At 33.6% G+C, this 13,818-nt stretch overlaps 1 protein-coding gene across 1 annotated transcript; it reads left to right on the forward strand.

Moving 5' to 3' along the window:
- On the forward strand, positions 1-11,405 carry LOC134275700 (protein FAM91A1-like). The gene is made up of 20 exons (XM_062757968.1): positions 1-190; positions 481-775; positions 1,161-1,228; positions 1,806-1,922; positions 2,449-2,545; positions 2,770-2,832; positions 3,059-3,165; positions 5,231-5,269; positions 5,399-5,511; positions 5,729-5,859; positions 6,717-6,811; positions 6,930-7,016; positions 7,143-7,348; positions 7,793-7,880; positions 8,113-8,223; positions 8,335-8,448; positions 8,621-8,687; positions 8,816-9,284; positions 9,396-9,465; positions 11,051-11,405. Exons 1-20 carry the CDS (start codon positions 119-121, stop codon positions 11,174-11,176), a joined length of 2,535 nt encoding a protein of 844 aa, XP_062613952.1. The 5' UTR covers positions 1-118; the 3' UTR covers positions 11,177-11,405.
- The last annotated feature ends 2,413 nt before the right edge of the window (positions 11,406-13,818 follow it).

Genomic DNA, 13,818 nt, shown 5'->3' on the forward strand with positions numbered 1-13,818 from the left:
TCCTGATAGCACTCTTCCAACATGTCAGCTGGAAATTGTGGGTGGTGGATGTATCATCATATGATAAGAAAATAATGACTGATGACAGGCTAAGTGACCATCCAAAACAGCAGACGACATGAATTCAGACGTAGAAAACCAAATCAGATTGAACAACCCGTGGCAAAAACTACCAGCAGCCATCAAACAAGTAATTACTGACTATAGGATGTCCTCTTATCCCAGGGAGATTGCCCACGTTTATAGTATCAGGAGAAAAGATCATTTTATTCATTGATAAAATGATCATCTAATAGATTATAATTTTAATAATAATTGTAAGATTTAGTTTGCCATGGTAGTGGTGCCTGTCAAATTTAATAGCATTTTATAAAACCTGAAGTCGTGCATTCATGCATATTGTAAAATAGGTGTTTTATTTATGATAAAATTTGTTTCATTTTCTTCTTATTTCTCATTAAACATTTCATTTATTTGCAGATTCTTGGCAATTCACAGAGGGAATATGACAAAGCAATTGTCCAGTTTAGCATTAAGAATCAGTTGCGCTATAAAGGTAATTTAGTTCGGACCGTGAGGAAGGATGAGCGCCGATACTATGAAGACTTGATGCACTACAGTCAGGAGCATCTGATGCTGTACCCCTATCACCTGTCTGATGTCATCGTCAAGGGGTTAAGGGTCACACCCTTCACCTACTACATCAACATGATGTCAGACATTATGACCCAGGAGAAGAGCTACGATTCTCTGCCGAACTTTACTGCTGCGGACTGTAAGTTTTAATTGTCATCTGAAATGAAAAGTTTTTCCTACCTTGGATAGTGTTTCTAGGCTACAATTACAGTTTATTAAGGTTCTCAGATAAAGCAATGAAGAGCTAACAAAGACAGGAAACATTATCAAGTATTGAGGAAGTTTTAGTTATTCATATTTCTAAAAAAAAAGAATCGCACTGTCATGTGTATGAAGTTCAGGTGTTTGTGAATTTTTAGATGTTTTGTTTAAAAAAAATATTTTATAGTCTTTGATATGTACTTTAGTATAAATTACCTTGTTCATCAAATAATAAATATTATTTGCATCGAAACTGCTTAACTTATGTCAATTTATTAATTTAAAAGTGAAATAATACAATCAAAAGTTTTCCTTTAATTCAGGTTTGAGACTTCTGGGAATAGGCCGTAATCAGTACATTGATCTAATGAACCAATGTAGATCTTCAAAGGTAAGTTACTGTAAACGTATCACATTTGGCGGTGTATTCTTTTAGTGCTTTTGGCGGAAAGATACTTCCGCTAATTCAAGTACACCGCTAAATGTCTTAAACATGATACTGAATAAGAATATCAAGAAATGTGCTAAATGAAATCAACGCTAACTTGTTTAAAAATCATTTTCCGCTAAATATCATACATGGTTTACAGTACATTTACAGTATACTTATAGATGTAAAATTCAACGCTAACTTGTTTAAAAATCATTTTCCGCTAAATATCGTACAGGGTTTACAGTACATTTACAGTATACTTATAGATGTAAAATTTATATTAAAGTGTCTGCTATAGGAATATAAAACATTTCTAAAAATTTCAAGTCTTTACTTATGCAGTCATTTAGTTCCTCTTTCATTAAATTCATATTTTCAATGTATACCTTAAGTATTTCAAATTTTAGTAATATTGTGTGTTTTGATATTGTATGATAATATTAGAGTTATATGTTAAAATATTTTGAAAGTAAATGCTTACAAAATTTTTGGTTCATGAATACTGATAGAAAAAAGTTTCTCATTAATTTTCCAGAAATTTTTTCGACGAAAGCCTCCTAAAGACCTCTTGCCATCACAACCAGTAGAAACAGTGACCTTTGAGCACTGGTGGCTAGTGAATGTAGGCTACATCACAGAAGAAGATGTCAAGGTCATTAGATTTCAAACTTCTAACATTGGATTATTAACTTCCAACATCAATGCTCATCTAGTACTTTTGTCAGGCCAGCTTAATTCAGTCTAATTTTGCATACAGTAACATCCTTTGATAAACTTGAAACAAAATTAGGAAACAACAGGATATTGTGCTGTGAATGCAAAACTAGATGGGGCAGCTTTTCACTATCAATTTTTAAGTACAAACCAAAAGAAATACAGTCTCATTGGAGACCGCTGGTTTAAAGTCATTCCCCGTTCCCCCCCGCCCCCCCCCAAAAAAAAAAAAAGAAAGAAATAACATATGCAGTATTGGTACTGTATAAATCATTATTTTGTCATAGGAAATTTATAATTTTCCTAAATCTTCAGACTCTGAAAGTTTATTGTTGTGATATACATGTATGACAAGAAGGAGTGTCAGTTCATTGTCAGTGCATGTTGTTGTAGATGCATCAGAAAAATTAAGTGTAAATTTAAGCCCTATTTTAAATGACTCCCTTTATTTTACGTTTTTTTAGATGTGCTCTGTATCAGAGAAGAATGTGATAGATTCTATAATAGACAGTGAGGAGAGCTGTCAGTTAGCTGGGGAGATGGACTACAAAATTATTCAAAGTTAGTTCCTGTATTCTTATTTCATCCAAGCTACCAGTGTTTGATCTTTTGTTTCTAGCTCTACTGGTCAAGTTATAACTGTTTCTTTTACACATAAATCATTTTTGCAACAAGATATTATTCCCAATAAGTCACAGCTTCTATACTCATGATCAAATGTAAAAATTGTATAATGGTAAAATGTACATTGATTCATTGTACAAATGTTAATTCTTTTTTTACAGGTCTCTATAGAAAGGGATTAATTTACCTTAATGTTCCTATAAAGGATGATGATTGTATAATAGGTAGGTGGAATGAAAATTTCCTGGTTATTCTGCATGCTGTTAGATTGGTTTAAACTTATTAGGTTTACATGGTATAGAACAAGTGTATGGTTTTCAAATTCGTAATTGTTTATGATGTAAAAACTGTAAGAAGCTTTCACACAAAACAACATTTGTAGAAAATACATTTACACACTACATGTATCAAGGACTTGCTTGTACGAATATAAATTTATTTGTTATAAAGTGCCGCCTCTGGAGGGATTTGTTATGAATCGTGTACTCGGTGACTACCTGGAAACTTTGCTGTATAAGATATTTGTCTCCATTGATGAACACACGGCTGTGTCTGAGGTAAGGATACTCGGAGAGAGGAGGTTAATGTATAATGTCACTGTTTAAGTAGTTTAGTATCATGAAATAATTTAATTTTGTTTGTATTCTAGTCTCTCATTGGTTGATTTCCAAAAAGGAATGCAAATTATTTCTCAATAACCTGGTTTTGTATGGGAACACACCCCCTTGACAAGCAGCTGAATCATCTGTATGCAGTCCCCTCATTTTCAGTCCTTGGGATTCATGGAAAATGCCAGATTTAATAAATGTACCTGTAACTTCAAAGAGTAGCTCAATCTTACCTAGTGTAAACAAACATCATGGCTGCTAGATCTGTGTATCAGTTATTACCTCCCCTTGTTTCCGATCACTTCCGTTACTAGGGATGTATTACTGAGTGGCAAATTTGAACTCGTAAAAAGCAGCACAATTTTACACCCACAGTTGTTTAATTATTTTAAAATTAAATTATAAGGAATGACTATAATTCTTGGCCAAATTATTCGAGTATAATCTGCTTTGGGTCAGTTTACGCTTTTTAGGTCACCTGAGTAACTCAGGTGACCTATTGCTATCTGTTTTCATCCGTCGTGCGTCGTGTGTTAACATTTGAACATTTTCATCTTCTCCTCTGAAACCACTGAACCAATTTCAACCAAATTTGGTATACAGCATCTATGGGTGAAGGGGAACAAAAATTGTGAATTTTATGGTCCCTGCCCCCCTGGGCCCTGAGGGGTGGGACCAAAACCACCAAAATTATTGCAATCTTTAAAAATCTTCTTCTTTACTCCTGGACATCAAGCAGTCAAACTGTTGGCATGAATGTAATGAGCATTGAGTCCTCTACCAAATTGTGAAATTCAGGGCCCCAGGGTCAAGGGTTCTGGTGTTAGGGTGGGGCTGTATTGATTATATAGTGAAAATGTATTAATTCTTTCAAAATCTTCTTCTCTGCTCCTGGGTATTAAATAAACAAACTAAGCCAATAGTTATGATGAGCAAAAGTATCTCTTCCAAAATTGTTTAATTAATGGCCCCAGGGTCAGGGGTTCTGGTGCTAGGGTGGGGCTCTATTGATTATATAGTGAAAATGCATTAATTATTCTTTGAAAATTTTCTTCTCTGCTTCTGGGTATTAAATAAACTAACAAAGTATATAGTTATGATGAGCAAGAGTGTCTCTTCCAAAATTGTGAATTTTATGGCCCCAGGGTCAGGGGTTCTTGTGTTAAGGCGGGGCTCTATTGATCATACAGTGAAAATGCATTAACTCTTTGAAAATCTTTTCCTTTGATCCTGGGTTTTATGCCAATGATCCAAGTATATATATATTCATGATGAAGAAAGGTGCATCTAGCAAAATGGATATTTTTTATGCCCCCCTGGGTCGGGGGGAGGGGGATACATAGTCTGAAAATAAATTATTGCTTTGAAATCTGCTCTTTAGTTTTAATCAACCATTTTATGATAAATCTGCAAAATTTTGAAATATGTGACCCCTGGGTCAGTGGTTCCTTTGGGGTGAGGTGCACAACTGGTTATAAAGTGGAAGTGCATTTCCCTTTGTTACTCTGATCTACTTCTGGGTATTAAGTAAATGGAGTAAGCATGCTAAGTTTATAATTATGATAAGCAATGGTGCCTCTTTCAAAATTGTGAATTTTGAATTTCATGGCCTTTGGTTTAAAACATGAACCAATTTTAATTGTTTGAAAGTTGTTACACGATACTCAGGTGACCTATAAGGCCCGTGGGCCTTATAAGGCCCATGGGCCTCTTGTTTATAATCCGCTTTGCAGATTATAAAGTGTAAATTGACCCAAACCAGGTTATATTGAATAATTTGGCCAAGAATTAGAGTCATTCCTTAAATATACAATGTAAGAACTGAAAGTGTTGGAACCATGCCTGTTACTGTAATGCCATTCATATCCATTCATCTTGTTCATTGTCATGTCAGATATTGAATAGGTACAACTGCATATTCTGATGAAAGATATTTACACTATAATACTGAAAAAAAAGAATGGTCTGAAATTTTATTTCATAATGCAGCTCATTATGTATTTTCTAATTTTAGCTTGCCCATGTTTTGCAGATTGATTCAGAATTAGTAAAGGTAAGTATTTACTGCTAAGAATGAAATTATAAAAATTGATGATTTTGATTTATGTACATGTATATGAGTTACAAATTAATCTCAGTTGAGCCTTGCTGTTTTACCTGTGTTTAACTTTATCTATTGCAGAATGCTATTTCTATGTACTGTCGACTTGGGTTTGCCAAGAAAAAAGGAGCGGAAAATATTAACTCCGAAGACCTCCATCCTTCATGGGTTAACCTTCAGCCAGCAAATAAAAAGTAAGTTCTGATAAATAAAACCTTATGTAAAATCTAATGGGAGGAGTTTTTAAAAAAAGTCATTAATTAAAATAAAATAATTTATAGAAATTATTTGTTTAAAAATTGCTTAAAGTACTTGCAAGTACCATGTCAGAAAAAAAAGTTTTCACATAGACATTTACACCAGTTTAGATTTACTATTTACACAAGTCGTTAATAAATGTTTGATTTTTAGGATGACCAAGGACCAGATCATTTTAGACTGGAATGAGATATCAGAAGAGGCATTGCTGGAGGCCAACAAAAACCCGGTATCACAAGACACAAACAGTCAGGCCAACAAGAGTGCTCTAGAGACTGCCATGGGTAAGGTCATAAAAGGTTTTATCTCAATCACTGAAATCTAAGAGGATTCCGGAAGTAATGGTAGATTGTATGAACAGAATAAGGATATTTTCCCAACATTTAGGATACAAAAGATTGTATTTTTTATGCGCCCGGATCGATAGATCCCGGGCGTATATTGTTTTTGTCCTGTCTGTTTGTCTGTTTGTCTGTTTATCTGTTTGTCTTTCTGTCTGTTGTCAACTTTAACCTTCGCCATAACTTTTGAACAATAAGAGATAGAGACTTCGTATTTGGTATGCATACTCCACTAATAAAGTCCTTTCAAATGACATCAAGGTCAATGACCTTGTGACCTTGACTGTGACCTATATGCTAAAAATAGCTTTTTCCACTGTTTGTCATAACTTTTTAACCATAGGAGATAGGGGCTTCATATTTGGTATACATACTCCACTAATGAAGTCCTTTCAAAACAATGACAAGGTCAATGATCTTGTGACCTTGACAGTGACCTTTATGCTAAAAATAGTTTTTTTCCACTGTTTTTCATAACTTTTTAACCATACAAGATAGGGACTTCATATTTGGGATGCATACTCCACCAATTAAGTTCTTTCAAATGACACCATGGTCAATGACCTTTTGACCTTGACTGTGACCAATATGCTAAATATATATTTTAAAACTTTTTTGCCGCCGGGCGCATAGTGTTTTACAAACACATCTTGTTAAACTTTGGAAATCTTGCTGATAGTTGACTCTGTTACTTGCTCAAAAAATTTAGGATAAAATTTTAAATATAGTTGCAAATTTGAATATTTATTTGAAATTTTAAAAATCCTTTTAAAACTTTATGTGACTTTACTACATTTTAGAAGATACAAGTCCTACCAGTGGTGCTACCAGAAGAATAGCTTTCCTGTTTGACTCTACATTAACAGCTTTCCTTATGATGGGGAACCTGTCTCCAGTAAGGCATTTAGTTGAAATACATTTTTTAAAAAGTTTGAATTTGTGGTAAATTTCACATGTAGATTAACCTACTTAAAATTTATATTTAGAATTGAGCATGGTATCCTTAATTTTAGGGATTAAAAAGTCATGCTGTGACTATGTTTGAAGTGGGAAAGCTTAGCGATGAATCATTGGATAGCTTCCTAACTGAACTTGAAAAAGTAAGTCATGTTCAACATTCTCTACTTGTGACTTGGAATACTAGTATGATTATTATAGATTTAAAGGAAAATATCTCTATGATAATCTCTCATGAAAGCATCTTTATAAATCTGACCCCTCACTAGGTTGGTTCAGAAGCAGAGGGAGAGGCCAGAAGGTACTTTGTTCATGCTCTGACATTACGTGACACGGTCCGCTTTCTTCGTTACAACAAAGAACTGAACATGGACACTGAGAATGGTAATGGCCTAGCGGTAGACTTGATCAGGTGCGAGAGTCTGCTTGGTTTGGACGCAGCAACCAGAGCCAGGGTTCTCAACCGGAACTATAGGTAACCAGATTTCATGTCTTTAACCTTTGTAGCCTACAAGTACCGTAGATCACTTAATTTTCGTGACACCTTATTTTCGCGAGATAGTCATTGAATCTTCATTAGCGAGACAAAATTTTCACGAATTGTTGTCATTGCTCTATATAATCTTAAGGAATTATAGCATAGGAGCATACCATCTCGCGTAATTACGAAAATAAAGTTCTCGCAAATAAAAAGTGATTTACAGTAAATATGCAGTGTGGTGATTTATCAAGATTTTTCTCGTTTTAATATATAAAAGGTTATGGTAAGTCGTAATCGGTATGTACATGTATCATTATGCAGGGATCAATGAGTTTGATTTATTCTACAGCTTTTATTCAAGCTGTCACTTTACTTTTATGTAAACTATGAGATATGAAATCACATAAAGTTTTGATAACATCTTTTATTTATGAATAGTTTACTTGTGTCGATGGCTCCACTGAGTTACGAGATTCGTCCAGTCAGTAGTTGTGTCCCACAACACATAGGACCAGCTATTCCAGAGGTTTGTCTTCTGAAATAGATCTGATTCACATTTCTACTTTAAATGAAATTTTGTTTGATTTTAATTTGAAAAAAAAATATTTGCATATCATTAAGTGCACAGTAAAAAAGTGTCACAAAAAAATATGTGAGAATCTTATCAAGTTATCTGAATATCATTGTATGTCCACTGTAGACAAAACTATAAATGCAAGTAGCATTCATATAAATTAATTTTTACCTGTACATTTCAGGTAAATTCTGTGTGGTTTAAGTTGTATACTTACCATATATCAGGCTGTGGGCCACCTAGTCTTTTACTTGTGAAGGGAACTAAATTACGTAGACTTCCAAAAATGTTTTATGTAAGTTGATATCTCTGTAAAGGAAGATCAGCTATCAGATTTCAAAATGTATTCTTTAATACCATTTCTTTTTCCATGGTTATGGTTATCATAAATTTTGTTGTTGTGCAGGATTATGACAGATTGTTGGTGACAACATGGGGACATGATCCAGGTGTCATAGCAACATCAAACATTCTCCTGACCTTAAATGATGCTCTTACACACTCAGCTGTTCTTGTTCAGGTAACTAAGATACTGGTGTCATAGCAACATCAAACTCTCATGACCCTGATTGATGAACTTGCTCATTTAGAAGTTTAAGTTCTGACAGGTTACTTTGATAAGCTTCTATTTTTAAATGCATTAATATATGATACTCTGAAGATCTTTTCCTAACTCTTATTCGTAATTACAGGCACATGGGTGGCAGTCGGAAGGAAAAACAGTCACTGTGGCCTTCCCATTTGAAAAGGAAGAATCAGGTTTGTATATTCATGTATAAACATTAAAGATGACAGAAAGATTATTGCTTTGTTCAGAAGAATACCTGAATCACATAATAATGTATATCTGTGAATATGCAATACATATTTTATGAACAAAATTACAGGTGAATTCTCAAGTGGTGCTTACCAGAAACATAGTGCAATACAAACAATATCTCAAAAGATAGACTTAAAGAACACTTGTGGGTATATCACCCTGCTAAACACTGGCAAGGAAAGCCGGACCGTGTGGAAAGACACCCAGGATGATGACTTCTATGAAGGGGATGTGTTTAATGAAGAGGAAATCAGTGAACCATGCAATGGGGTCAAGGATCAGCAATCGGCTGATGTGTTGGCCATGGAAATTGACATGCTTGAATTAGAAAGTGACCCAGCAGAGAATTCAAATACAAAATCTTTGAATCGTAATCTAAAATTAGATCTCGCTAAGAAACAAGTGTCATGTGATGTGAGTAAGGAAGAGGATTGGGCGTTATTAGACTGTTATTTTGGCATTCCGTTGTTTGACTCCAATCTCAACAAAGAAATCTGTTCAAAGGTTGTTAACTTTGGCCTATTTAAACAAGAAGGGTAAGTGTCTTCACATTTTGACCCTTGATTGTCATATATACAAAGCTTAATACAATTTTATCATGATTATTAATTCAGAATTTTTAAATTATAATCATATCTCTTTTTCAGCTTACAAGAATTATTGCATTCCAGTAGGAAGCTTTCTCTAAGACTGCTTAATTTTATTTCTCAGTATCAGGTACGCTTTTTGTCATAGATTTGAACTCAGTGCTTAAAAGTTTCATAAACATCAGTTTTGTCCATACATGCCAACTTTCCCGATTTAGGCGGGATCCTCCCGATTTTACCCTTTCATCCAGCTTTCCCGATCGTGAGAGAAAAATTGCCCCAAATTCCCGATTTGAAAAAAAAAACACCAAAATTTCCAATTTTAAAAGTTCCCTTACCGCTGAATTATGACAATCGGGATAACAATGTCAGACTTGTTTATTCAATGCACACAGACAAGTTTCATTGTTTATTTAACCAGGTGTTAATTAGCCACAGGAAATCACTTCACGCTTGAACGCACGCAGTTGTCCAGGTACAAGTAGCTTTTAGCTTGGGGCAATTAGGGATTATCATGTCAGTTTTAAGGGGTATGCAAGGTAAAACACAAAGATTAACGTGATAATTGTTAATTCTTTAATTAAAAACATAAATTAAAGACAATAAAATACTGTAGAAGTACTTTTTTCCGCATTGTATTAATTTACGCTATGTACGCTGTCACAAATTTTCCGCGGAAATTTGTCCAAGCGTACTTAATTTAAATGTAAGGCATACAGAGACAATCTAGAAATCCGCGTAATATTCTTTCAGTGGATTAAATAGAAATTGAGATTCCGCGGAATTATGACCCCCTGGAAAAAAGTACGTCTACAGTACTAATCAAACCATAAAATCGGAATCCAAAGAGATCGTTTTTTGAAAATGAAGTAGAAAACTACAAAGCATAACTGCTGATTGTATCTACCTATAATGAAAAATATTGTAAAGTTTCCCAGTTAAAATATTATGAAAAAATCAAAATGAAACAATCAAGTGTATGTCAATTAGAATTTCTTTTCCATCCCTTCTCCCAAAAGTAATATGTTAGGTATGTGTATGACTTAAGGAAATACCCACATGGCACCATCAAGCCTGACAAATTTCATGACTGTAAAATAATTCTCTTTAAGATAGGTGGTGTAAATTTAATATCTTATAAAGAATTTCTAATTAATTGAAATTTAAATAAAAAATCTCAAAAATGTTTCCAGAAACAGGGCTTTACAGTATCAAAACCTCATATACTTTTTAGCCTTTGAAAAAAAAATGATTTAAAAGTTGTACAGTTTTCAAATTTTCACTAAATAAAATATGTGTCTTGGTAGAAAAAAATGTTGTTTACATATAACTAAATACCTCTTCTTAAGTGAGAGAGGCACCTATTTCAGAAAAGAATGTTTCAATTTTGGAAAGAAATTAAAACATTATTTTTTGTGCGAAATTAATCCTTAAGTTGTATTGATAAGTGATATCAATATTATAAATTTAAAAAAAAAATCATTTTATAATCATTTAATTTCATGACAAAATTTCGCGAATTTGAAGCTTTGAAAATTGTCGTCACACGCTAAATCCCCCATAGAAATTTTCAAAAGTTGGCATGTATGGTTTTGTCATAGTTTTGATTGCAGTGTCATAAACGTCAACAGGTTAGCTTTTTGCTGATAGGATTTAATCTTGCAAAATGAATGGAAGCATGTTGCATTTGACATTTAAATTTTCTGATTTCGCAGGACATTCCTACCAATGATACAATATCTGATCCCTTGTTGCCTAGCGACAGTGAACAGACTCCTCCCCTGCCTACAGTTTGTTTACAGTTTTATAAAGGAAAACTAGAGCGGTGGAATAGCAGATGAAGATATGACAGGGTGTAGAGAAGACTGTGTTCAAATTACATATGCGCAAAAATTACTTCTGTTTCTCCATTGTCACAGTTGACATATCTTTGTAGCCCAATACCCTTGATATATTTCTCTCCTAATAAGGCGGGAAGCATATCAAGACCACTTAGATAATGATGTTGCAAGTGACAGAAAGAAGAGAAAATTTGCCGTTTCTGCATTATTTATAAAAGAAGATATGTTGTATTTTCTTGAGGTGTAGAATATATCTTGCAAATATATGTATGTGAAATTTATTTATAAGATAAATATTTTGTATATTCAAATGGACACAGGGAATAGTAAAAAGTACCTTTATTATTCTTTTGCATCTCATTTCTCTGACACAGTGAAAAGCATAATTTTCATTTTATTAACTCAAATAATCTAATGTCATACTCAGATAAATATTTTGTATATTTACATTTTCCTTTATTATTATTTTCATAATTTCTCTACACACTAATGGTAGGTACACAATAGGGATCAAATCTGTAAAATATGATTTTTGGGGGAAGTTGTAGAAAATTGGAGAAGTTTTACATGTGTATTTTTTTATTGAATATCTAAGTTATGTATTCAATTTTCTTCAATGTACAACTGTAGGTCAATATGATGTAATCATTTATGAGACTGTTGTATTTAATTTATTTTCATTATAAATCTACACTGTGTACATATTGAAATGATTTAGAATGATTAAAAAACAATTGACCAATAGAATGTTCTTTTCCCTAGATTTGAAAAGGTCAATATCAAGGTCACCAAATGATCATTTTAAACCTGTACAGTATACAAACTGATTTTTACACTACAATGTAGTTATTAAATACATACTGAACTGAAGAGACAATATATGCAGATATTTGAATAATATGCTTTCACTATAAAATCAAAAGACCCCCTCTCCAACAGTAGAACCCCTGATCATAGGGCCATGAAATTCACTGTCCGTCTGTCTGTCTGTTTGTATGTCTGCAAAAAATTAAACCTTGTTCATAACTTTTTAGTGGGCTACGGCTTTCATATTTCATAAGTGTTTTCCTTCTAACAAGACCTTTCTTTGAGTACCATCAAATTTGACCTTGACCTTGGAGTTTGATCCACTTTTACAAAAAAAAATACTACACTTAAACTTTGGTCATAACTTTTTAACAGTTAGTATTATGGCAATCTAATTAAAATTAGATGTTAGTTCTGCTCGTATACTTGCTACACTTACATCTAAAAACATTCCGTAGAGGGTCACATCAGAGGTCAAATTCGCTTCAACAAATATATGATGATTTTGCAGGCAACGATTTGATTGATAGAATTTGACCTTTGATGTGACCCTCTACGGGATGTCAGATGTTAGTGTAGGAGTATGCGAGCGGATCTAACATTTAATTTTAATTAGGTTGGTGTTATGGCATTCATACATCTCATGTGTATTCATTCTGACAAGACCTTTCAGAGGGTATAAATATTTTTTGACCTTGATCTTAGAGTTTGACCCATTTTTCAAACACATTAACCTTGGTCACAACATAAGAATAGCTAGAAATAGGGCTTTCATATTTCATAGGTGTATTCCTTTTGGCAAGACCTTCCTATGGGTACCAACAATTTTGATCTTGATCTTTGGAATTAAACTTTTATTTGACAAAATTCAACCCATGCCATAAGCTGTCATACGGGGGCATCAGTGTTTCACAAACACATCTTGGGGTGGGGGGTCATCTGTCTATGAGATGTCTTAGTTTAAGATGACGTTATGTCAGCTTTGATTTACATTCCCAAGTTTGTCAAGGATCATCATAAAATAAGATTATTTTAGGGAATTTCAGTGACAATTCCAAGGATTTTTTTTCCAAACAAGATCTGTGAAATACCGATGCCCCCTATGGCAACATAGCTGAAATTAAACTTTTCTTAAATGCAAATTTAATATGTTGGTACCCAAAGTAAGGTCTTCTCATAAGAAATACAATTGTGAAATATGAAAGCCCTAGCACCACCTGTTCAAAAGTCACAAGGATTATATATGTGAAGTATGAAAGCCCATCCCTAACCATTTAAAAGTTATGACCAAGGTTAAAGTTTTTAAAAATAGGTCAAACTCCCAAGATCAAGGTCAAAGGGTCCCAGTTGTTGGTGTCAAATGAAAGGTCTTGTCACAAGGATTAATTACGAGTGTGAAAGTCCTAGCCCAAACCCTTCAAAAGTTATAGTCAATGTTTGTTTTTAAAAATAAGGTCAAACTACAAGGTCAAAGTTGTTGATATCCAATGAAAGGTCTTCTCACACAAATTACAATTGTGAAATTTGAAAACCCCAACCCTTACCGTTCAAAATTTATGGCCGAGGATAAAGTTTTTTATTTTAGTACGTAAATCCCAAGGTCAAAAGGACACAGTTGTTGTTTTGTCCAATGGAAGGTCGTGCCACAAAGTATACATATGCAAATTACGAAACTCCTAGTATCTATTGCTCAAAAGTTATGATGGCCAAAGTAAAAGTTTGAAATTTTTGTGTAACTGTGTGTCAAACTCCAAGGTCAAGGTCAAAAGGTCAAATTTTGATGGTACTGAAATAAAGGTCTTGTCACAGGGAATAAGCATGTGAAATATGAAAGT

This window comes from Saccostrea cucullata, unplaced genomic scaffold (assembly GCF_032062105.1).
Source record: "Saccostrea cucullata isolate Sc308-1 unplaced genomic scaffold, CSIRO_AGI_Scuc_v1 ctg819, whole genome shotgun sequence".
NCBI classification, from domain to species: domain Eukaryota; kingdom Metazoa; phylum Mollusca; class Bivalvia; order Ostreida; family Ostreidae; genus Saccostrea; species Saccostrea cuccullata.